Source organism: Pterocles gutturalis, unplaced genomic scaffold (genome assembly GCF_000699245.1).
Source record: "Pterocles gutturalis isolate BGI_N339 unplaced genomic scaffold, ASM69924v1 scaffold5782, whole genome shotgun sequence".
Taxonomy (NCBI): Eukaryota; Metazoa; Chordata; class Aves; order Pterocliformes; family Pteroclidae; genus Pterocles; species Pterocles gutturalis.
This window is the reverse complement of record NW_010110222.1, coordinates 100,920-124,549: the sequence shown is the minus strand read 5'-3', so window position 1 is coordinate 124,549 and position 23,630 is coordinate 100,920. Positions and strand designations below refer to the sequence as shown.

The 23,630-nt window shown below is 37.0% G+C and overlaps 1 protein-coding gene across 3 annotated transcripts in view; it reads left to right on the top strand.

The window, feature by feature from the left end:
- Positions 1-1,512: 1,512 nt before the first annotated feature.
- The window catches only part of ZFAT (zinc finger and AT hook domain containing), a 70,516-nt gene continuing 48,398 nt past the window's right edge, over positions 1,513-23,630 (top strand). For 2 of the 3 annotated variants that reach the window (XM_010073262.1, XM_010073261.1), the window contains exons 1-3: positions 1,513-1,669; positions 7,723-7,983; positions 15,663-15,836. In XM_010073262.1, the coding sequence (XP_010071564.1) occupies positions 1,516-1,669; positions 7,723-7,983; positions 15,663-15,836 (589 nt within the window). In that variant the 5' untranslated portion in view covers positions 1,513-1,515. The remainder of the gene's footprint in view (positions 1,670-7,722; positions 7,984-15,662; positions 15,837-23,630) is intronic. The other variant, XM_010073260.1, reaches the window with a different exon arrangement.

The window sequence follows — 23,630 nt, the reverse complement described above, 5'->3', positions numbered from 1 at the left end:
ATTCTATGATTCTAATTTATTATTATTTACTCTCTTATGGGTTTGCTTTCGGGTCGCACCTCTAGTACCTGTGAATTAAAAAAACAAAAAACAGAACCCACAAAGTTTTGTCTAAAAAGTTCTATAAAGTTTCTGTTTAAAGCACTGACTGAGGAAAGTTTTAATGACATTCTTAATTTTCTGCTGCTTCAAAGGTTTTTAGTTTGTTGGGGTTTTTTTTGAATTGACGAGTTTTTAATAGAGTTTATATGACAAAGCATATGAAATACTCGGCTGCTTCAAAGGTTTTTAGTTTGTTGGGGGTTTTTTTTGAATTGACAAGAGTTTTTAATAGAGTTTGTATGACAAAGCATATGAAATACTCAATATTTTTGTTAATGTCAAATGTTAATATCGCTGATATGACATGTTTTGTTTTGAGAGCAAAACTTTTTTTCTGCTCCTTAAATTTTCCTCCCATTCCTGCCCATTTTTATCCATGTGCATTAGTGAAGATCAGGCCTGGTTTTTTTGTTATTTTTTTTTTTTTCAAGTAATGGAATAGAAGGAGAAAAAACTTTGTGTTTGTACAGCTCTGAAGTGAATGGCCAGAAGGAGAAAGGAAGATGTTGTGATTGAATGTCTGTGACTGTCATATGATGCAATATTCTGTGGTCTGCAGATGTTTTGACCTTCCTTCCTACTCTTTCATTAGTGGCAGAGCCACATGTAAGGATAATGACCCCTGAAACCAAGCACTTAACATTTTTAACTCGCAGTGTATGCTTGTGGTAATGTGCTCAGGCAAAAATGAGACATCAAAGCATACATTTATTATAAAGTATATTTATTTTCTAACAAATGTTACTATACTGAACGAAAAGGTTCTTTTTATCTTTTACGGTATTTAATTCTTTCTAACCTTCTTTTGTTTCCAGTGCTTACACAGGTAATTAGAGGATTAGACTTGCTTAGGTGAGGTAAGTAGAAAGATTAAGACACGTAGGAAAGAACAGTGAGGTTCGTGAGCATAAATTAGGAGTTGGGTCCCAGCTTCTCTGTATTTCAGAGCTACTTTGTAACAGATTACCTGTTTTGCCTTTATACCAATGTGATCCACATCAAACCTGGACAATGATTTAATAACATATAATTTTATAAAATGTTTGAAAAAAACATAAAATTGTAATGTTGTCTGAGGCTGGAAGGGAAAAAAAGGTCTTAATCTATCCTGCTTGTTTTTGGGTCTTGTTATTTGAGCGAGAATAAATTTTTTTGCCTTGTGAGGATCTGGGTAGAAGTTTAACCATTTCCTAAATAATTCCTTTTGGAATTTATTATGAATGTCTTCATTGAACAGTGTAACATTTCATTTTCAGCTTGTTACTGTCAGTTAAGTGTATTAAGCTAGCTGATAGTTACTGTGTTAGCTGAATGGAAATCTCAGTAACTAGTGGTAATATAAATGAACAACTTAAAACTGGAAATACTAACTCCTCTTTTTAAACTTGTTTTTCAGGGATCAATTCCATCTTCATGTGTAAGCTTTGTAACTTATTTTCACCAAATCAATCTGAACTGTTGTCTCATGTCTCTGAGAAGCATACAGAAGAAGGGACCAGTGTGGATGACATCATTATTCCGCTCCAACCTCTCACAGTACCCACAAACATAAACAAAGATGGAGAAGGTACATTCATAAATTAAGAGGAATGTGATTTTTCAAGTCATTTAATTTTTAATAAAACCTGTAGTGTGATGATTCTGCATTATGTGTGAGCGATTTACATAGCTTGTTTTTGTAATGGTCACTATACAACTGGCAACCTGAATTTAATTCAGTGCACAATAGATTGGAAGGCAGATGTGGATAAACTCAGCATGTGATAGGGGATGACGACATTGGTCCATTCATTTTAAATGTCAAGTATAGCAAAGTCTGCTTCCTGCAGCTTTAATGTGAGCTGTGTAATAGTAGTGGGAAGCAACCAGCACACCATGGATGGGGGTCTTGAGGCTTAGGAATGGTGGTATGCTTTGAGTTGTCTAACTTGTTACTTGTTGTGTTTCAGATAATATTAATAGTTCTATTCCAAAAGGGAAATGGCGTGATTCATTATTCATAACTGTGCTTTCCTATTGGTACTAGTAAATAAAGCAATCTGCTAATCAAAGGTTGAGTTGGTTATACAGAAAAATTTAACTCTGCAGTGGAAGAAGTAACATTCATTCCATTTCTAACTGATTATAATTGCAATTCTTTGTAATATTAGCAATGGATTCAAAATAATTCATAATTATATCTTCTCTTAGACCCTTATTAAGCAATGGTTTTATATTGTTGGCAAACCTCTTACTTAGCACAACTACGAGGATTTTCCAATCATTTTGATTTCTGAATTTTAAAAAATAATTGCTTGTGAATAAAATACCACTCTAATATCATACTTAAAAGATTTTTTTTATCATGAACAAATGCACGTGATATTTCTTCATTTATTTACCAGCAGTAGTTCAGTAGTTATATTAACTTCATCAACATAAGCAGATATTTCCAGTAATGGTCATACAGTATTCAGCTCTAGCTGCTATCTCCTTAGATGGCTGATGAGGAAAAATTGCACCAGATTATTATTTCACACAATGCCTAAAATAAGCAGTGCATCAGAAGAAGATGAATAAATATCAGATCTACATCAAGTTTCAAAATGCCATTCTAATTTTATTTTAATTGTACTGAATGAATTTCTCAGGCATGCAGTATGCATCTTTCTTTCTAAAATCTTTGTTTCCTGTTATCCCTTTGCTAAGCTGTATTTCTGAACACACTGAGACTGGCACTTTGTAACATTCTTATTCCTTTTAGTAAAAAGGCTCTTCTGTAAACTTATATTTGTGTCAAGGACTGTCTGCACTTTCTGTATTGTATGTTGTTAAGCATGCATTGTGCATTTATGAGAATAGTATGTAATTACCATTATGATCTGAAGCAGCTGAAATTAGACATATGCAGATTTTAAGGAAATAACTTTGCAAATCTAATTATGTAAAATAAAATATTCATATTTTAACTTCCATATTCATAAGTTACCTTTTTCATTATTCTTGGTGAATACTTTTTGTCATATGATCATATGTAGCTACCTTTTTCAGTTTATGTACCCCAACTCTTTGCAATCTGCTGTCAGTAAGAATGTCAAGGTAAATTACTTTCACATGGATTTCAACTTGTATTATAGACATACTTTAATATTTCTTCTTTCCCATCACACAGATTGATTGGAGATGAGGGTAGGCTGTTCTGCAGTCCTATTCAATTGTTTCCTGTGGTCTGTTTAAAAAAGGAAAAGGTATTTCACAGTTAAATATAGGAATTGAAAGAGTTGTTCTTTCAAGGCATTCCCCCCCCCCCCCCCAAATGGAATCTGCAGCAGATAAAACTTTAAAAGTTTATAATATACAATTTTTTCTCAGCAGACCCTTCTTTGTAGTAATTCAGTATTGTCACTAAAAGGAGACATGATTGATGAATGACAGTCTTAGAAATTACAGCTTCCTTTTTGTACTTGTTGGCTGATAGATGAACATCTTCTTGTCCTTTGAAAGCACAGTTTATCTTACAAGTACTGGTAAACACTGTAGCTACTCTAGAGTTGGTATATACAAGTGAACGCTGAGTTGTTAATAGAGCTCTGTGTTCTGCCTGAGTAGTAAATTAATGATTTTATAAGTACTGTGAACAAATAAAATGTTAGGCAAGTAATATGTGTTTATTACTCCAATGTTATTTTATTGGCAGTGCTGTCTGATGAATTTTATTTAGTCACACCACTTTGCTATAGTTAGGTCATGATATATTCAGAGTTGATTTGTGCTAACCATTTTGGAGGGATGATGTTAGAATTTTTTTTATCAAGTAGAAACCAAGGGTAGCAGACTTTTCATAATGATCTCCATCTCTTTCAAAGTGCTTCTCAATGCTCTCTGCTTTTTTTTTTGCTTCTACTTAGATTGGTTATGGTTTGAGGGACAGCATGGATGGCCCTAGCTTCAGCTGTTCATAATACCAGAATCATAGAATCATATAGAATGGTTTGGGTTGGAAGGGACCTGAAAGATCATTGAGTTCCAACCCCCCTGCCATGGGCAGGGACACCCTCCACTAGCCCAGGTTGCTCAAAGCCTCATCCAGCCTGGCCTTGAACACCTCCAGGGATGGGGCATCCACAGCGCCTCTGGGCAACCTGTGCCAGTGCCTCTGCACCCTCACAGGGAAAAATTCCTTCCTACTATATAAATCTGTCCTTTTTCAGCTGAAAACCATTACCCTTTGTCCTGTCACTACACTCCATGATAAAGAGTGCCTCAGCATCTCTCCTGTAGGCCCCCTATAAGTACTGGAAGGCTGCTATTAAGTCTCCCCAGAGCCTTCTCCAGGCTGAACAACCCCAACTCTCTCAGCCTGTCCTCGTATGGGAGGTGCTCCAGCCCTCTGATCATCTTTGTGGCCTTCATCTGGATTCACTCTAATAGGTCCGTGTCCTTCCTGTGCTGAGGACTCCAGAGCTGGATGCAATACTCCAGGTGGGGGGGTCTCATGAGAGTGGAGTAGAGGGGGAGAATCACCTCCCTTGACCTGCTGGTCACACTTTTTTTGATGCAGCCCAGGACAGAATTGGCTTTCTTGGCTGCAAGTGCACGCTGCCAGCTGATGTTCAAGTTCTCATCTACCAGCACCCCCAAGTCCTTCTCTTCAGGGCTGCCCTCAATCCATTCTGCTCCCAGCCTGTATTTGTGCTTGGGATTGCCCCGACCCATGTGCAGGACCTTGCGCTTGGCCTTGTTGAACTTCATAAGGTTCGTGTGGGCCCACCTCTCTAGCCTGTTAAGGTCCATCTGGATGGCATCCCTTCCCTCCAGTATGTCCACCACACCACATATAGATTGCCGTTGTTGGATATCAAAATAGCCATGAGTGGTAGCAAAGAGAAGTTTTGAGAGCATGGATATCACCCCTCTCTTTTTGGCTGGTGACTGACAAAACTATTTTCACTGGAGTGCAGTAGCACAGAAATTCAAAACACTGCTGATGGAGGGTTGCAAAAACTTATTTGAAAGGGTTGCTTTTTTTCCTGTTCATAATGGGGCTTTTAGTGTTCTTATTACATTATATTTAAGCAGACAGATACTCATGACTCTTATAAGAAGACAGAATGCATTAGTTTTCACTTGATATCAATTACATGATTAACTAAAAGCTATAGTCTCTGTATGTGGGTTTTTGTTTGTCTGGAATGCTTAAGGGAAGTGTTAAATAGATAGATTTTGAATAAGATGCTGCCACCACATCCTGTTTTCTTGCATCATCTTCCTTTAAGATGCCTTGAGGTCATTTCTTTTTCCGTATGCTCTAAGTCAAACAATTTAGTAAGGTCTTCTGGCACATGTACTTCAGGGTTTGTTGTTTTTAGTTTTGGTGGGTTTTTTTTTAATATTCTCTCCTTTAATGATTTTTCAGACTTTTGCATTGTCGTTCTCAATTTATCAGGGCGAAGGTAGGCTATTGGCTTGATGAATACTTGATAAAAATCTTTAGCCATTTCTTAACCCTTGTTCTCAGTATGCACTGGTTTTTTGGTGAAAGTTCCTTGAATGAGAGCAGGAGAAATGTAAGTTTCTCATAAGAGGCACAATTTATGTGTAGTCTGTTTTATGCTTTATATGCCAGTCTGTTTTAGCTTGAATAATCTCAAAATACTTTCAATCCTTTTGAACTGCAGCAGTTGCTTAATTACTGGGCATTTCTCTCTTTTAACCGAGAAGACGTATTTCATACTTCTCCCATCTGTGCTGTGCAAAAAACCCCAAACCAACAGTAAAAGTATGAAATTCTGAGGAGAATAACTTTATTTCTGTACAAGTCTCAAGATTTGAAAATATTTTAATGTAGGAAAACTTTAAGGGGTCTCTTTGCTGTGACTACCGTAAGCTGAAACATGCACAAGATTTAAATTTATTTGTTTTTTCTGAGCACTAAAAGCAGAGTTCTTGGCAAAATTTTAGCATGTGCCAGTCCTTTGTCTTTCTGTATGATATTATAAAGGTGGTGGCTGGCAGGTGCTTCATACTTGTTTCGTTTCACTTAGCAAATTCTTATGCACATTATACTCCAGGGCTTTTTTTTGCAGTTACGGTGACCATATGAAGTTCTTTTATCTTGTAATTCCCAAAGCTGGAATTCACTACACGTAACTGAATGTTCTTAACCTGGGAGATTGGTCACCCTGGGATGCAGAGGTGATTCAGGCCTTATGTGATCTGAACTAAATGCAGGAGAGTAGTTTCTCTGTTCCTTCAACATAGAAGATATTATATAGAATATAATTTGAGAGTTCAAGTGTCTAACATTAGATAAAATGAATCGTAAAAGTCTGGAAGAAGCCTGGCTGTGTCCTGTTTCTCCGTACATCATCAGGCAAGCTCTTCTAGATGCACCCTAATTTTTCCTTTTCAGGACTACATATCTTTATGCAGAAACACAGAGGAGATCTGATAACTTCACCAGATGTCTGCTCAGACTTTAGAAGATCATTTAAATGGTCCCATGCTTTGCTGTTTGTAGACTGACAGTTTCTTGCAGAAGAGCAAGTTCAAAGTAAATAACTAAAATCTATACAATAACAATTGGATAATTGCTCAAGAAGCACAGTATAAAGAAGTAAAAAACCGAGCAAGCAACCCCCAAGATTAACAAGAAGGAGAGAGACTGACAGAGACTGATTCTTTTCATTGTATGAAACTATTAGATAGACATAGCTAGGATGAAAGCTCCTAAAATAACTTGATCACCATCTGGAAAACTCCCCTCTTCCCTCTGAGTATCTGCTCTTGTTGGCTAAAAGATTTCTTGGGATCTAATTGGTTTGGTCAATGAAATCAACAGTTACATCTGTGAGTGGATGATAGCAAGTTGACTTTTGAATTAACTGCAGCAGTGAGGAGAGAAATTTTAGGCAGGAAATACGAGTATGAGGTTTTTTCTGTTGTTATGTATTTCTGTGTTCACTGCATCTCATTGATTTTATCAATGTTTCCTCTACAGAAATATGGAAATTTAAAGTTATGTTGTATTTATTAAGATTTGTGAATGACTTCTGATTTTAATTATTTGAAATACTCATTAAGGAGATATTTTTTGCATGACTTCCAGAATGTATTTGTTGCCAACTTTTGGTTGAAAGTGCTAAAAATAAAGAACCACGGGGATTGTTAGAGAATAATTGTTCAATTTATTAAAATGAAAACTTTAGGGTTTAAAAGATAATTGTTTTTCTCTGAATACATCTCAATGCTTAGGCAATTTCTTTGAGAGTGACTTAAATTGAAAAGTTTTATTTGTAGAGTGCCAGAACAGAGCAGAGCAAGTTTGTAGAATATGCCTGCTGATACAGTTACACAACAGTCTAAAAGAGAATTTGCAGTGTAATTTCTGTGAAACTGTGGTACTTTGACATCTGCCAATCTCAGTATCACAGATATTATTGCTCTGCAGCAAGCAGAAATGCCAGCAAATACCATTGCTTCAAAGGAAGTCTGTGTGAAGCTAACCTTTTTTTAAGCTTTAGGCATAGAGGCTCTTGAACATAATTTAATATTCTTGTTTTTCAAAGATCAGATGGGTATTAGCTAATTAGCAGTTGAATTTAATTATAGCTTCTTTTTAACTTTAACTTTCTTTTCTAGAGCTTCTTGTAGTGAAGAGGAAGAGGGGCAGACCAAAAGGTTCTACTAAGAAGTTCTGTGTGGATGAAGATGTGGCAGAAAACAACCCTGTTCCAAGTGAAGAAACTCCTCCTGGGACAGAAGAAGGACCAGAACTGTCTGAAGTCTCACCAGGCAGCTTGGAATGTAGGAAATGCAATCGGAAGTTTTCCAACACACGTCAGCTGAGGAAACATATCTGCATTATTGTTTTAAATGAAGGAGAGGAAGAAGGAGACGGAGGTAAGAAAATAGCCAACAAAAATATCTGAAGCGTGTTGTGAAACAGTGTATTTTCATCCTGTGACTTGATTGGTAACAACTGGTAATCCCCAGTGTTAATTTTAAATGGAATGGAATTGTCTGTTTCTTTTGACATAAAAAGCATGTTGAAGCAAAACTGAGAATAAAAGCAGACAGGGTGTTTTAGTTCTTTTCAAAAAAGTCAGTGTTTGTTGCATTAATAATTCTCTTAAACGCCCTGAAATGCTGCTTTTGCATAAACAAACGTTGTGTTTCTCACAAAGAGGATTACAGCTTTCCAGTGAGAAGTGGTATGTGCCACACAGGTAAGTATCACACATAGGTGAGGAAGGATGATCCTGTAGAGGTGTTTCTATCCTGCGACTTGGGAAACCTGAATTTTGTCCTGTGCTTTTGATAGGTTTCAGGACTGCTTTTCTGGATGGCTTGTTTTACTGTGTAAAAAATAATGCTAATTCACCTCTTCTATTTTACAAAACTTTATGGGAATGATTGCCTTTGGAGTATGAGAATTGTTTAAATTTAGCTTTAAGATTGATTTGAATATATTTAACCTGTCAAAGTTTTAGAATAGAAAAGAACAGAATAGTTGAAAGGGGCCTACAAGAATCAACTAGTCCAACTGCCTATTTAACTTTCCTCAAAGGTGAATGTTACATGCATACAAAGTAATAGGTTAGTCCAAATTATCTAACTTAATGTGAGTTTTGTGTTTGCGTTAAAATCAGGTTTTTGCTTTTTCTGTAGTTGCTTAGCGTGATATCTTGATTGTAGGATAGTTGTCCTACTTGTAGACAAAATTTGCCATTGATTTTTCTCCAGTTTTCTATTCCTCTTTTGTGTCCAGTCTGTCATTATGATACAGAACTAGTATGAGTATTTTTGTTTCAGTGAGATATAGAGTTTAACTTCTGTAGCAAGCACTAATTAAAATGGGCTTAGAATATGTTGACAGAGCACAGAAACACATGCTTTGATAAAGTACCTGTTTATTTTTTTTGCTATCATCAGTGGCAGGATTTTTCAACTATGCATAGTGACCTTTACTCCAGCTGCCTCACTTCTGACATCACAGGTGTCCATACCCTTTGCTGTTTGTATGTGCTAGGCACGATATTAACACTTGCATTATTTCAGCAATGTTGCCTTTTCTAATATCCTTTTAAAATAAAATCTCAGGCCAGAGTATAAACTCATATTATCTGTTCTTGACGTGTCAGCTCATTAGAGCTCCTAAATCTGATCTTGATCTGTATTGTTACAGAACACAGATTTTTCAAAATAAATTGCTCATCCTTCTTTGAAAGGAAAATAGCCTCAAATTTTGGCAGATGAAACATTTTATATTTAATCTCTGGCAAAAGCAAAACAGTCAAGAAAAGTAAGTAATTCTTGAGCAGCAAATAACAAGGGCTTCCAGTTGTTGGTGACTAGTGCAGCTAGAATGTCTCCAGCCTAAAGCTTCCTACCTTGACTGCAAACTGTGAAGGTATTGGGCGCTGTTTTTATCCTGAAGGGGTAATTCTTCCTTGGAATACATCTGGGAAATTCAGTCTTGATTACAGTCTCATCACAGGAAAACTTTTCACTTCTGGCTTCACCATAAGAGCGGCTTTGGGGCAACTTTTCAGTTTCTGAATACATAGATGAAAGTAGCATATGTATTATTATTATCCTTTAAGAGATTGTGATTACACTGAGTAGCTCAGAACTTTCTGAGGAGTGAGCAAGAACAATGTGGTCTATGCGTAGGTTTTTGTCATACTTGCATTGCTTTACTAGTTCAGAAAACGGGTTATTAGAGCTCTCGAATTGTTGTCACTCTCAATTTTCACTCTGAAGAAAATTTAGAGGATGATGGGTGAACCTTCTAAATGTGAACAAAAAAGTCCAAAATTGAAAAGACAATCAAATAATAAAATCATAAATGTATTTTTATCTGTTAATGTAATTTCATGAGGATCTTTTCATAATTTAAAAATTAAAAAAAAATGCACCAAGATTCTTAGTTGTCAAAGTTGTTGACAGAGTCTTTGAACTAGAGGTTTCACTCATATAATTGGCAACTGAAAGCTGTTAACTCATTAATTTATCTAAGTGGGTTACAAAGCTGTCAGGTTTTCTAGTTTTCAGTATATTCTGTGTTAATGACTTTAAGAGCATTATTACATTGTCAGTGCAATAGTGGTACTTCTGCTTGTTTCTTAAACCCGATGCTGCTTGTTTCATTGGGTGCCATCTTACTCTATAACTTTGGGAAATGGGGAATAATAATTCTGTATAACCTCTTGCATAAAGCTCATAATTTAGAAATCTTTAATATTTGCGTTTAGATTATCCTTATCCTTATCCTGTCTGAGTCTGAAGTAGCAGCCTAACTAGACTGGATGGAAATGGCTTATGCATCTTGTCAGTCTTACTCTTCTCAGCAACTCAGCTGCTGTAACTGTTCTGAGATGGAGGACCAGAACTTCAAGTGGTGTTCAAGATGCAAGAGCATCCCTGGTTCACACCACGGCATCTTTTTTATTTATTTATTTATTTTTTTTTTTTTTCTGTTCTACTCTTTTCTTAATGATTCCTCACATTATGTTTGCTTTTCTGGACTACTGCTGAGTATTGAGCTTACGTTTTCAGGGAACTATTTAGAAAAACAGACAGATCTTTCCTGTGATGTATCAATTTATCAGTTGAGTTTTTTCTTTATGTGCTTTACTTGTATTTGTTGTCCCTGTAGGTGGGAGTCAGTTCCAAACTAGCACCTGTCTGCGTGTATGTGTGTATGCACAAGGTTTTGTAAGCTTTAATTATACGCAGCAAAAATCAAATCAGTATGTTAGCGGAGCCTGTTGGAGTGACATAGGGTTAGCTGAATTGCTTGTAGGCTCCATTGACTGTGTTAACTAGAGCTCTGTCTGTGATGGCAATTTATAAATTTATCTTGTGGGTGCCTTAATCTGGTTTAATTCCAGAGTATTCTGTTACCAGTTACTGATTATTGAGAGATCCTTCTGCAGCTTCATTGTCAGCAAATGGCGTTGAATCTAAATGTGTCATACACAGGTAATGGTGTAGCTCAGGACATCATAGTACTACAAGTATTACACTGGGCACTATCTTCTGTGTGTGTTTTTTTTGTGTGCATATAATGTTCAACAAATATTTCAGTTACTTGAGCAGATGTGGTTGATACTAACATTTTCTAGAGTAAACTGTCCTTGAGACAAAAACTTCTCGCAATCACTCTTATTTTGGTGTATATGAGGAGTACTGAAGCTTTTAATTCAATGAGATTTCTCTATTGCTGAAGTTCTTAGAGTTAGGTGGAGAATTTTATTGAGGGTCTTTGAACCTTCTGGAGTTACAAGATCTTCTTTCTCATTTCAGACACAGCATTTCAGAGTAGATGGCTAGAAATTACAAGAAGCTTTGACTGAAAGTTCTTCTCCCTTAGTATTTGACCTCTTACGTTAGTACATATGGGGTGGGTTTTTCCCCCTTTTTATCCATGTCTTTCTAACTTGAAATTACTTTTATCTGTTTTTCTAATGCTTCTGGGATTTTTCTGTAGTATTGTTTTTACTTCTCTCATGTTTTTAATTTATTGCAAAGTTTAGCACTGTATGGACATCTGATTAATAATGAGGTATGTTTTCACTTTGCACTGGGTCTGGCTGTGATGAAGTTGATTGTCTTCCTAGCAGCTCATGTGATGCGACGTTTTAGATTTGTGACCAAAATAATGCTGATAACACACTAATGTTTTAGCTATTGCTAAAATATGCTAAACATATAAGTACTGAAAATTTATATATTGATATTCTGTGTGTTATTCTTTATTGAGAGAAACATAATCTATGTATTGAACTGAAGTTGAAATATTAGGAAAGGTTTCCAAGTAACAATTTTTTTTCCTATCTTTTATAGATCAACAAAGGAAGTGTTAAAAACCTTATAATTTAAAATTAGAATAAATAAATAACTGTAAAAACTGTGATTAGTGATCCACGTTGACCTCTCAGAGGTCTGTGTCTCATTGATAGTTCCCCCTCTTTTTCAGGTGTCACCAAGCCTTACTAGTTACTGACATCCCGTGTGCATCTAGTTTAATCCTTTGATGCATAGCGATTGCCTTCACCTTGTGGGCCCATCCACTAAAACAGCAAGAAAGAAGTGTGTTAATTTTTTGCACAGAATTACAAAATGTCCATTGTGCTTACAAATCCCCCATACACATGCTTAATAAGTATTTTTTTTTAATAGAGGGCTTATTTGCCTTGGAAAGTTGCTGTGACTTAAGCAGAGCTGCGTGTACAACTATTTCTATTTTTTTTTTTTTTGTTAAACCAAATTGAAGGTTTTGGCTAATGGATTGGATCTGGCTGGCTGGAGGTACTGCCATCCATCCTTTTGGTCATAACACAAAACTAGAAGAGTTGAGAATCTTCCTGAACAGCCAAGTGTCTTCACTGTGTCTGCTCCCAGCCAGAAAGTGGAGCTGCTTCAGCCCCTGAATCCAAACGGGGATTTTGGCTGCTTCTGGATTGGATCAGTTCCCCTGCAGCTCCCTCTAAATTTGCTTGTTTTGAGAGATAGACGTCAGGTAACTATTTTAACCAGCATCCCTCTCCCACACCACGCTGCAGCATGCCTGAATCTCCAGCAGATACAAGAGAGGACATCTGATGGCTGGGGAATGGGATTTGGGTGGAGGAAGGATTACAGCAGTGGACAGCCCAAATTCTCTTGTCTGGAGTGAACTATTCATTCCTAGTGAAGTAGAAGCCTGCATGGTTCTTAAAGATGGCACTTTTGGCCTTAGTTTAAAATGTTTTTGCCATCAACTGGATTCTAATTTAAATGAATTATTTCTGCGAGTAGTACATCAGTTTCTTCAAGAGAAGAAATTGCATGTGTTCATTTTGAATGGCCAGTTTACTTTTTGTTTTCTAAGCTACTCTCTTGCTACGATGAAATAACAGCATCTTTTAGGGGATAAAAAATAATAATTTGAATGACAAATAGTTTAAAAACATGCCAATTAGGGATGTGTAGCTGTGCCTGCAAAATATCGTACATCCAATTACAAATGCAGGGAGCAGTAACATCAATTAATGACTCAAATAGAATCATGGGACAGACGAACAATCTAGTTCGATGGACTCTGAAAGCAGTAATTCATTCAGAGTTGACAGTAGCTTTACTCATCAACACAGGCACGGCCGTGTCTTAAATGTGTTAGAAGGCACAGACACAGCGTTGTATTTCTTGCACAAGCAGAAGCAGACATTTAAAATGCCTGTCACTGGATAGGGGAGGTCAGTTTGTTTGTCTGCTGAATCCAAGTGCCAGCTGACAAAGTGCTGACTGCTTAGCAAGGGAGATGCAAAGTAATGCAGTTTGTCTAAATAAATCTGCTTAGGAGCAAGCAGAGACCATTACCGCTTGGAGAAACTTTGCTTAGCTGTTCTATGTTGCAGGTACTCCATTTTCTCCTGAATCATCTTAAATCACTTATGAGTGTTCCTTTATAACACAACAAGAATTGTTGCATTAGACAGGGGAATTGTCCTAGCTGTGAGAGACAGAATGCTTGTTTTGACTCTCTAATCCGCAATGGTAACCCTTAAGTGAAGACAACTAAATTACTGATGAGGTGGTCCCATATTATAGAAAGGCAGTTTGAGTCTTGTGGTCAAAGTCAAAGCTCTTGTTTTTCATTAAAACATGCTTTTGTCTTCCTCTTTATCCTAAACCACACCTTCTAGTTCAGGGTGCTTTGTGTAGAGAGATTTCAGGAAGAAAGCAGCTGTCAATGACAGTTAAGGGGTTTTTTTGTTTGCTGATTTGATGGAGAGTGTTCGTTTGGGTTTGCTTTTTAAGTCTCTTTCAGGTTACACACAGACCATGAAATAGTTCGGTTTGTAGCAAAAAGTACTGGCAACATGGGCAGCCCCAGCTCCTTTTTGCTAAGGTGACTTCATAGAAGGATGGCTTGCTAACTGTGTTTGAATTCCGTTTGCTGTGTGGTTGTGCTCATTCTAGGCATTGTAAAAATGAATTTCAGATTTACAGATTAGCATCGAGTCATTAACAGTTGTCAGTATACACATTTCTGCCGCAGTATGCCTGAGAAATCTAATTTATAAATACCTTGTTTCTTTCTGGTTTTGTATCTAGTAAAGAGCTTGCAGTTTTTCCAGGTGGTAGTTACGCGGTCAGTCCTAACCATGATACTTTAGTTTGTGCGTGTGTCCTTCATTGTTTTAAGGAACAGCCAGCAGTCCCTAACCCTTTGTTCCATTAAGGTAAGACCATGGGAGACAGACTTGTTTGATTCTCAGCTGAATATTAACAAAATATTACTGAAATTAAAACACATGTAGTAAATCTTTCCACAGCTATTGCTATTTTCCTGCCGCAAACAACTCTGGACACACTACCCCTTTGCTGTTACTGGTTCTTGTTTATGTATTGTTTGCCTATCTCAGTAGAGCAGCTACAGCGTGTTATGTATATACATTGGATGACTTATTCTGGAGACTGTGTCAGCTGTTTTATATTCAGAAGTAAAAAATCCAGAGTTAACTGGGTTCATTTATAATTTTCTTTCTTCAGTCAATTTTTGCTTTCCTTATTCATTACCTCTGTAACGTTTGCATAATTTGCCAAAAATGTTTTCTCTAGCCTGCATTTTCTACCACTTCATATAATATAAAGAAATTTTGTTGGTATAAACTTTCAGCTCTGTGTTTTCATTCTTTATGCTGCTGATTCTTTATATATAAACATTTTTTAATTTTTTTTTTTTTAGAATTTCAGTAAGGAATTCCTCATTTGCCTTAAGGAAGAAAGAGCTTTGAGGAACAACTTAGCTGATTACTGATTATTCATTCTTATTTCAGATGAGTGTTTTGAATATTCTTTGAAACCATTGTGTTGCTTTCTAGTTAATATGTCCAAAAGTAATCCAATTTAAGAGGCTGAAGAAATTATGAGCTGCAACAGATAGGGATGATTCAGAAGTGCAGGTCTTCAAAATGAGGAGTTACATGACAGGAGTTAGGTTGAACAAAAGAACTGTTTTGATCCTTAATACTTCTTGAATCTACAGTGAAAATAAAAAGTTTGTTTCTGGCTATTGATTCAGAGTGACAGTGGGGGGAAAAGCCTAATTCAGAGACACTATTGGAGGACTTTCCATTAAATAAGATAGATAGTGAATCTAGTACTAGGAGAAGTAATCCTAAAGTCATCGGAACAGTTACAGAATGGTGACTCCTACAGAAAGGAGAGAAATAATTTGTTCATGAATGGTGAAATTGTAAGAAATTTTACATTTGCAGAATTTCCATAAAAATCTACAATAATGTCAAGATAATTGAGAAACGCAAATGTTTCTGAGATTCCATTTTTTAATTTTGATTATTTTAAAAAAATTTATCTGTTTTCTCTGTATAAGTATCACACATGTTTTATTAAATAGAGAGAAAAAAGTTCTCCTTTAGGGACTCATGCAGCATGCCTTGTTTTGATAACATGTATTTCTTTTTACAGTAGCATTAATTTTCTCCTAATTCTTCCTTATGGCGTTAGTGACTTTGTTACCTGCATTTCTTTTGTACATAGTTACATTCTTTTTGATGTTTGCTCTTTAGGTAATGATTCTGACGTTGACCTTGACAGGAAGGAAGATGAGCGAGAAAAAACTCCAAAGAGGCCCAGAGTTCAGAAAACAGAGAAAACCCCCTCAACTAAGGAGACTGAACAGGTTTCAGGAGCTAAAAATCCTATTATAAGCGTGGTTTTGACAGCCCATGAAGCTATTCCAGGTAATGAAAATCACTGATTATTTAATTAAATTTGGTTTTGTCCATGCTGACATGATATAAAATGGTCATTGGTCTAAGACTGAACCATTTGGGATATTTATTATCTGAAAAATGTTCAGTAAAGTTTGGTTACCTTGATACAAAATCTCTGCATCTGGCAGCTGCATCATTTTAGAACTACCATCACATTTCTTCATAGGTATGACAAATGCTGGACCTGGGTATAGTTATTTACATTAGCATCAGTTACGTTTAGTCTGTGAATAGGTTTAAAGAAGAAACTGAAAAAATCAGTGACCTAGGAAAAGGAAAGTATTTTTTCCCTGCAATATCGTTATTTTAGCTCTTGATTTATGTGTATATTTATGATAAATTTAAAATTTATTATGAAAACAACAGCTTAGTATGATAACTTAATATTTATGCATACAAATAGTTTGACAGAAAAAATGTATACATACTTGAAAATTAAGTAAAATTTCTATGTAACGTATAAAGGATTCTTCATCCATACGTTTCTATAGTACCTTTTCATCAAAGGATTTTGGAATAATTCCAAACTATTTTGAAACCAGACTTGCATTTGCCTGTTTATATAAACGAGTCACTCACCTGAGTGACAGAATCCCTTTTTAATAGTTTTGTGCATTATTTTCAGCTTTGAAGCTTTATTGTTCTCCTTTCCATTATTGCTAACTTTTCTGAATATTTGTTTTGTTTATATCTCTCAGAACAACTAGAACGTATTTATTTATTTATTGTTGTAGGTTGGAAGCTAGCTGAGTTTTCTGTGTTGTTCTTTACTATCTTTTGATATTGAGATTTGTAATATGCTTGGACTTTTCTAAAATGCTTTTCCAGTTGCGATGGTAGAGGAAGCTGGATGAGCTCACCTACGGATATCCTGTGTGCTTAGAAGGGAAGTAAAAAACACCTTCAAATTCACTGTTTGAGAAATATCACACAGGGTTTTGGATTTACACTGAATTGTTAAAAATTTGGCCTTGCAATATTGTAAATACGGGGGAAGGCAGAAGAGGACCGGTGGGCACTAGAAGTGTGGAAACCTGGCTCCAGGGTGTCTAATTTCACTAACCAAAGGCCCCTTTCTCTTGTGTGTTGTAACCCTGGGCTCTTTCCTAGCTCTTGCTAAACACTCATTTTCCCACTGTTTCTCCCACCTCTTTTGCCTTGTTCCCTCTACATGTAGCTTCTCTCCCATCCTTGTGCCTACTCCCCTCACTGCCGCACATGAGGCTTTACTCACTCTACTCCTTTGTCTGGGCAAAGGGGAACATGCGATGGCTGGTTAAGAGACTCATGTAGGTGTTAGTAAATTGGTTCATATAGGTGTTAGTTTATGGATTTATACACACATCCTCCCTTCCTCAGGGGTTTTGGGAACAGCTGTGATTGGGGTCTTCTCTCTCCAGGTGCTAAATTTTATGAAACCTGCAAGAATTTTTATCTTTGAGATCTTTACATTTCTGGCAAGGAGTAGAGCAGTTTTCAAGAGGGGAAGGAATGACATGGTAGACAGTATAATCAAAGACCCGTTTTCTTAGGAAACTAACCTAAAGAGGCAAAGAAAATAACAGCAAATGTGGATAGTGCAGAAAATGTAGTAAGCATGTGACGTGGGAGAGACAATGAAAATATAGAGGTGATTGTTGCCTTAATCACTACCTAGTAAAATTTTTCTTTGGATGCCAAAAAGTCTGGGTTTTCTTTACACATGCGCTTTTTGAGTGACTCAAAATATTAAAACAACTTCAACTTTGGAGCTATTTGTGCATACTACATGTTACATTCAAAAGGCTTTCATGAACCGAAAGACTTTACAGTCAAATGTGAACCTGAAGCTACTTTTGAAGGTCCTCTCATTTATTTGGTTGACAATTAGTAATCTTATTACATTCAAGTTCCTAGCTGGAATATATGTAATAAAAAGTCATTGGTGTTTAGACAGCGACGAATTATCATCCTACTTTTCAGAATCAGGAAATTCTAGAAGATACTACGTAAGTGGTTAACTCTCTGAAGAGTCAAAGGAAAAATAATGTAATTTAATGCAATTATGTTTAAAATTATTTTTAGCTGCTTTTCCTTCAATTTTTTTCGTTAATTCCCATGGTCTAACTATATTTTAGTGGCACTAGCAATTCTTAGGCTGTTCCCCTTTCTCAGTATTACTTTCATGCCTGGAGTTTTTATAAAGATCTTTCATAGTCTTTTATTCAATTTTTCTGGAGATTTATCATGTGCTGAAGAGGTCAGTTATTGCTATAGACTGCTGTTGAAGGATATAAATAGATAAAACATTTCTCCCCTCTCTCCCTGCTTTCTGTGTGCTAGATCATCCGTAAAGTTAGGTTGAAATAAAGCTTAGAAGTGCTTAAGCACTGTCAAACTTAGTCATCTTCCTGCAAGCATTAGCATTCAGTAGCCATATGTTATCTAGCTTTAAAGATCCATGGAAATGTCCCTTTTCATATCCAATGCAGTAAAATCCTGTTGAAGATGTCAGATAAGCATTCTATCAATTAAACAAATAGAGAAGGCTGTAAGAATTAGTTGCGATTTATCCACAGTATAGGGGAAATATTCAGACTGTGTATCTCTCTTTTTAAATGAAAAATGCTTTTAGGAGTATTACGTTAACAGTTTGCTGTAATTTTGTTGTATACTATTTAGGTTTGGGATACTGCTTTACATGATGTATTCAGTAATTATGACTAAGTTTATCCCTTCAAAATTCCTTCAGACAAACAGATCAGTTAGCTTTTAACTTCCCAGAAAGGACAGCCAGGCAATGTTGATTCTTCCCCATGTTCCTCTTCTATAATATTTACTTGGGAGGCATATGAAAGGTAATAGATTTGCAGCTTTAGAAATTTGAAAGCTTGTATTAACCCACAGAATAAATACAGTTTGGATAAAAGCGGTAGAGTTTTTTCTGTGCAGACAATGAAGTACCTTGACAGGCTCAAGAGGTGGACCCAAGCAAACCGCATGAAGTTCAACAAGGCCAAGTGCAGGGTCCTGAACGTGGTTCGGGACAATCTCAAACATGGATACAGGCTGGGCGATGGGTGGATTGAGAGCAGCCCTGCAGAGAAGAACTTGGGGGTGCTGGTGGGTGAAAATCTGAATATGAGCTGGCAACGTGTGCTTGCAGCCCAGAAAGCCAACCGTGTCCTGGGCTGCATCCAAAGAAGCATAACCAGCAAGCCAAGGGAGGTGATTCTCCCCCTCTACTCCACTCTCATGAGACCCCACCTGGAGTACTGCGTCCAGCTCTGCAGCCCCCAACATAAAAAAAGCCATGGACCTGTTGGAGCGAGTCCAGAGAAGGGCCACAAAGATGGTCAGGGGGCTGGAGCACCTCCCATATGAGGACAGGCTGAGAGAGTTGCAGTTGTTCAGCCTGGAGAAGAGAAGGCTCCCAGGGGACATTCTAGCAGCCTTCCAGTACTTAAAGGGAGCTACAGGAGAGATGGGGAGGGACTCTTGATCATGGAGTGTAGGGATAGGATGAAGGGTAATGGCTTTAAGCTGAGAGAGGGTAGATTAGATAGATACTATGAAGAAATTTTTCACTGTGAGGGTGGTGGAGCACTGGAACAGGTTGCCCAGAGAAGCTGTGGATGCCCCATCCCTGGAGGTGTTCAAGGCCAGGCTGGATGAGGCTTTGAGCAACCTGGGCTAGTGGGAGGTGTCCCTGCCCATGGCAGGGGGGTTGGATGATCTTTTATGTTCCTTCCAACCCAACTGTTCTGTGATTCTGCAACTGGAGGGAGTTGAAGACCTTGAAGAGAGGGAGTGCTCTGTTCATGAACAAGGGTGCCTTGTATCAGATTAAACAGAGTACAGTTTCTCGTTAAGCATCACAATTAAGAACAAGAGTGAATAATTACAATTAGATGCACATCTAAAAATATACTTTTGTTCATAGTCTATTTTTAAGAACCAGTGAGTAAACTCTGCCAAATATTCAGTCTTGTGGTTTTTAATATATTTTATTTCCCATGTTTAATTATGCAGTATTACCAAGGCTTCTAAAACCAATTTATTATTCATGGTCAATTAGTTTGATTCAGGAGAGATTCTACTTTGAACATTTCAACTGTTGTTTTATGTGAGTCCTGTAATATTTTAAAGACTCAGCTTGTTACTAGGATAGGTGTTTTATGTTCCTGTAAAGATGATCAATGGTAGAATTCTTGAGGTTTTTTTGGTAGAGCTCAATATATACAAAACCAGCATAAAGTATTTAAATTCTTAATGGTAATTATTTTTTGATTTCTAAAGGAGTTCAATTTTTTTCTCCCACGAATTCTTACTACAACACTGTGCAGTTTTTTCTCTCCTCAGTTTCCACTGAGGAACCACTCTATGTAAAAGGCCAACTGTATGCTTCTGCTACTATACCCTGTGCTGTGATTTATGAACACTTGGTTCTTTTTCTCATCAAGATTTTGGGAAGTGTGGAAGAAGTGGAAGAATGTTATTTTGCTTACTATTTTGGGACTGACTGATGGCAGTCTTTTACATTAAAGGAGTAACAGTCTTTTCTGTTTAAGATGACTTATTTTTTGTATCTCACAGAATGATGGTTGTGGATTTATGGCACATCAGAACAGATTTAATATCAGGCTGTTGCTAAGGGAGCCTTGCTGCTTACCTCTTATTTCCCAGTTCACTTCCCCTTTCTTGCACCAGCACTAGTGCTTGTGTCAGCCTGTGGTAAACTGATTTAAAAAATGGGCAAATAAATACACGTACATGTGCACATACACATGTGCATACTCATTTCTCTGTCAGAGAATTTTTTTTCTGCCAGTTTTGTCTATTGAGCTGTGTCACGTTGGAGCCGCACAAGTTTGGAAAGCTGGAAAGTGGTGATAAAATGAGTCTTTCAGGGGAAAGGAGGAGAATTGAGACTACACCTTTTCGAAGCAGCGTGAGTGGTTTAAGTCATTAAGCCCAGAATGCTGTCACAGGGGCAGTGCTGTCCTTCCACCCCACCCCTGGCCACAAATTCCTGTCCTTTGGAGCAAAGTACATGTTTATGCGGTTGTGTGGTAAAACACACTAGAAAACTAATTCTATATTTGCAGAAGGTGAGATATAGTGTAGATTTTAGCCAGATCCCTTCTCTGATCCTCTCCACCTTTGTAAACTCCTGTGCAGGCACTTCTAAGGCATCATGAACATACAGCTGAGTGGAGGGCTAGAGGAAAGGATCTAAACTTATGTTGATTTAAAGCAAATATGGAATTAAGCAAGGTTAGGAAAATTAAAGGTTTCCTCTCTCGGTGTGAGCAGATATCTGTATTACTGTGGGGTTACAGATTGATTTAGCTCAGCCAATCTAATGTCCAGTCTGTTGAAATGGGTAGTAATCTTCATCCCACCATACACATATTTCTTTGTCTGAGTTAAAATGTGTTTAACCTCATGGTGAGCTAACCTATAAAAATATTAAAAAGTTGTTTTGCTTTTTTTTTTTAAGCTTTATTTTTGGGGGTGAGGAGTAGGTTTGCATGGGGAACATTGGGGGCTGCGGGCAGGGTTAGTTTCTCTTGTTTTCACTTTCAGGACTGCTTTAGCAGCAGTCTCAGGCATTTGGAGCACATTCTGCAGGATACTGTAGAAGCTAAAAAATACATTCCTTCAAAAAGAGATTGTAACATATAAATATTCAGTTCATACCCTTAGCAAATTATTTTACCTGTACAGACAGGGTGCCTACACGATGAAGGTTTTTTTTAAACTTAGGCTATGGTATTTTTTTTTTTTAAGGTTCCTCTAGTTGGATGAGTTGTCTCTAAAGGCAAATTGCAGCATCTCTATAGGAAAGAAATAAGAAACTTATTATGTAGAGCCTCCCAGATTCTGACAGCCATTGAGCGGGTGATTGCATCTGGATCATCATATTTAATACATATCTATTAATTTGTCTAAATTCCTTCTTGAAAACATTTATATTTTCAGCCTCTTTAAGATTGTGCAATAATTGTTCCATAATTGAATTACAGACAGGGTGAAAGTGTACATTCTTTTGTTTTACTTTAAGCCTGCTGACTGCTTATTTCTTTGAACTTTCTTCATGGTTTATGAGATGGAGAATGATTATCCACAGTTTTTTCACAGTATTGCTACTTTTAGAGGTCTTTCTGGTATTCCTCTTTCACTTATCTCTCTTCCAAGCTGAAGGTCTCTGAGATATGTATCGCTTTTCCAAACAAAACACTTCTGATTTTGTCTTTGTTACAATTTTCTAGTTGTTCTATATATTTTTTATTGTCCATACTTGAAGTTGTAGGATGTTCACAGAATTTAGTTGGATTTTAATAGGAATTTGGCTGATGATGTCTCCTGTTCTATCTGTTCCTAGTAAATCGTTCCATTGTGATTACCTTTTAGACTGTTGATAAGTATTGGAGAGCTCCATAGTGAAGGGTAAGCTACTTTTTTAAGGGACAGACTGTAAGAGATGAGAGGCCATCACTGAGTTTCAGCCACTGATAAGGTATGCTGGGTAATGCTTATCTGTAGAAGTTGCTGTCAGAATGTCATGAGGAACTCAAATCTTATTACTCTTAAAGCAGATTTACTTAGAACAGATGATATTGACTGAAGAGAGGATAGCAAAAGGCATAAATGAAGTCTAGTAAAGTAAAATCCATTCTGCATTTAAAAAAGAGATACAGTAATGCTGGAGGAAGGATTTTATTTTTTAAAGAAATGATCAGTACAGTTAACATTTTTTACCCCCTGGTTTTTGTGTACTCTGACTTCTTGAAATATTTGTCCAGAGAAACAGTTAGGAAAACCTTTCCCTTCCTTTATGGCATCTGATATTTTTAATGGAAAACCAGACCTTGTATCTGTTTGCCTCGTTCTTGCGCTTTTCCTTGACCTGTGGATGCTTTTAGAGACAGAAATATTGAGGGCATTCTCTTGGGATGTGGGATATGTGGGTTCACTATCTATTGGGTGGAGCTTAGAAATCAAGTTTCTCACTTTCTGGACATATGTATTAGTCATTAGTTTATGATATCGTAGTGTTTGCTGTGGCTACTGGTCCATTACTAACCCATACTTAGGCGGCATCCCAAGTGGATGGAGGCATCTAAAGTTTCTTGATGCTTCTGTATTTCCTAAGGGTAGAAAGTAACAGCCTAGCACGAGGGGGTGTGATTGCCTCCTGTGAGCGAGTGCACTATCAGTATGTTCAAAGTATTGGATCTCCCTCTTTAGGTTTTTAGAGGTATTTGCCTCTCTAGTAACTGCATAGGGAATTTAGAGGCAGTAACGCTGGGATGACCTGAAACATTCTGTCCACTTCAAGTATGCAAGATACTGGTGAGTTAGTACTTTTCTAGTCCACCTAATTTAAGTGATTAGTATTTTATATTAATAACACAAAAGTCTATTATCAAGAGTCTTTTCTGGAAATGCATAAACATCTTGAAAGGCAGAAGGGCACAGAGGAGATTTAGTGCAGAGCATTTAATGAGGATCTTTGTCTCACACTCAGGAAACAGGAGACCTGAGTTAGCCATGCATGTCAAGCAGTTCAAGATCCATTTTCTTCGAAAAGTCATTCTACATATAGAAGAATTTGCTTCTGTTTTAAAAATATTGAAGTATGGGAACACTGGTCTGGTGTCTAATGTGTTATCATCTTTATACTGAACCCACTGATTGAATCATGTCTCCTGTACTGTAATGACAAGCTCCCATCTCACTGAGCTACTGAAGTGCAATTTGGGAGGTGTAGTCCTG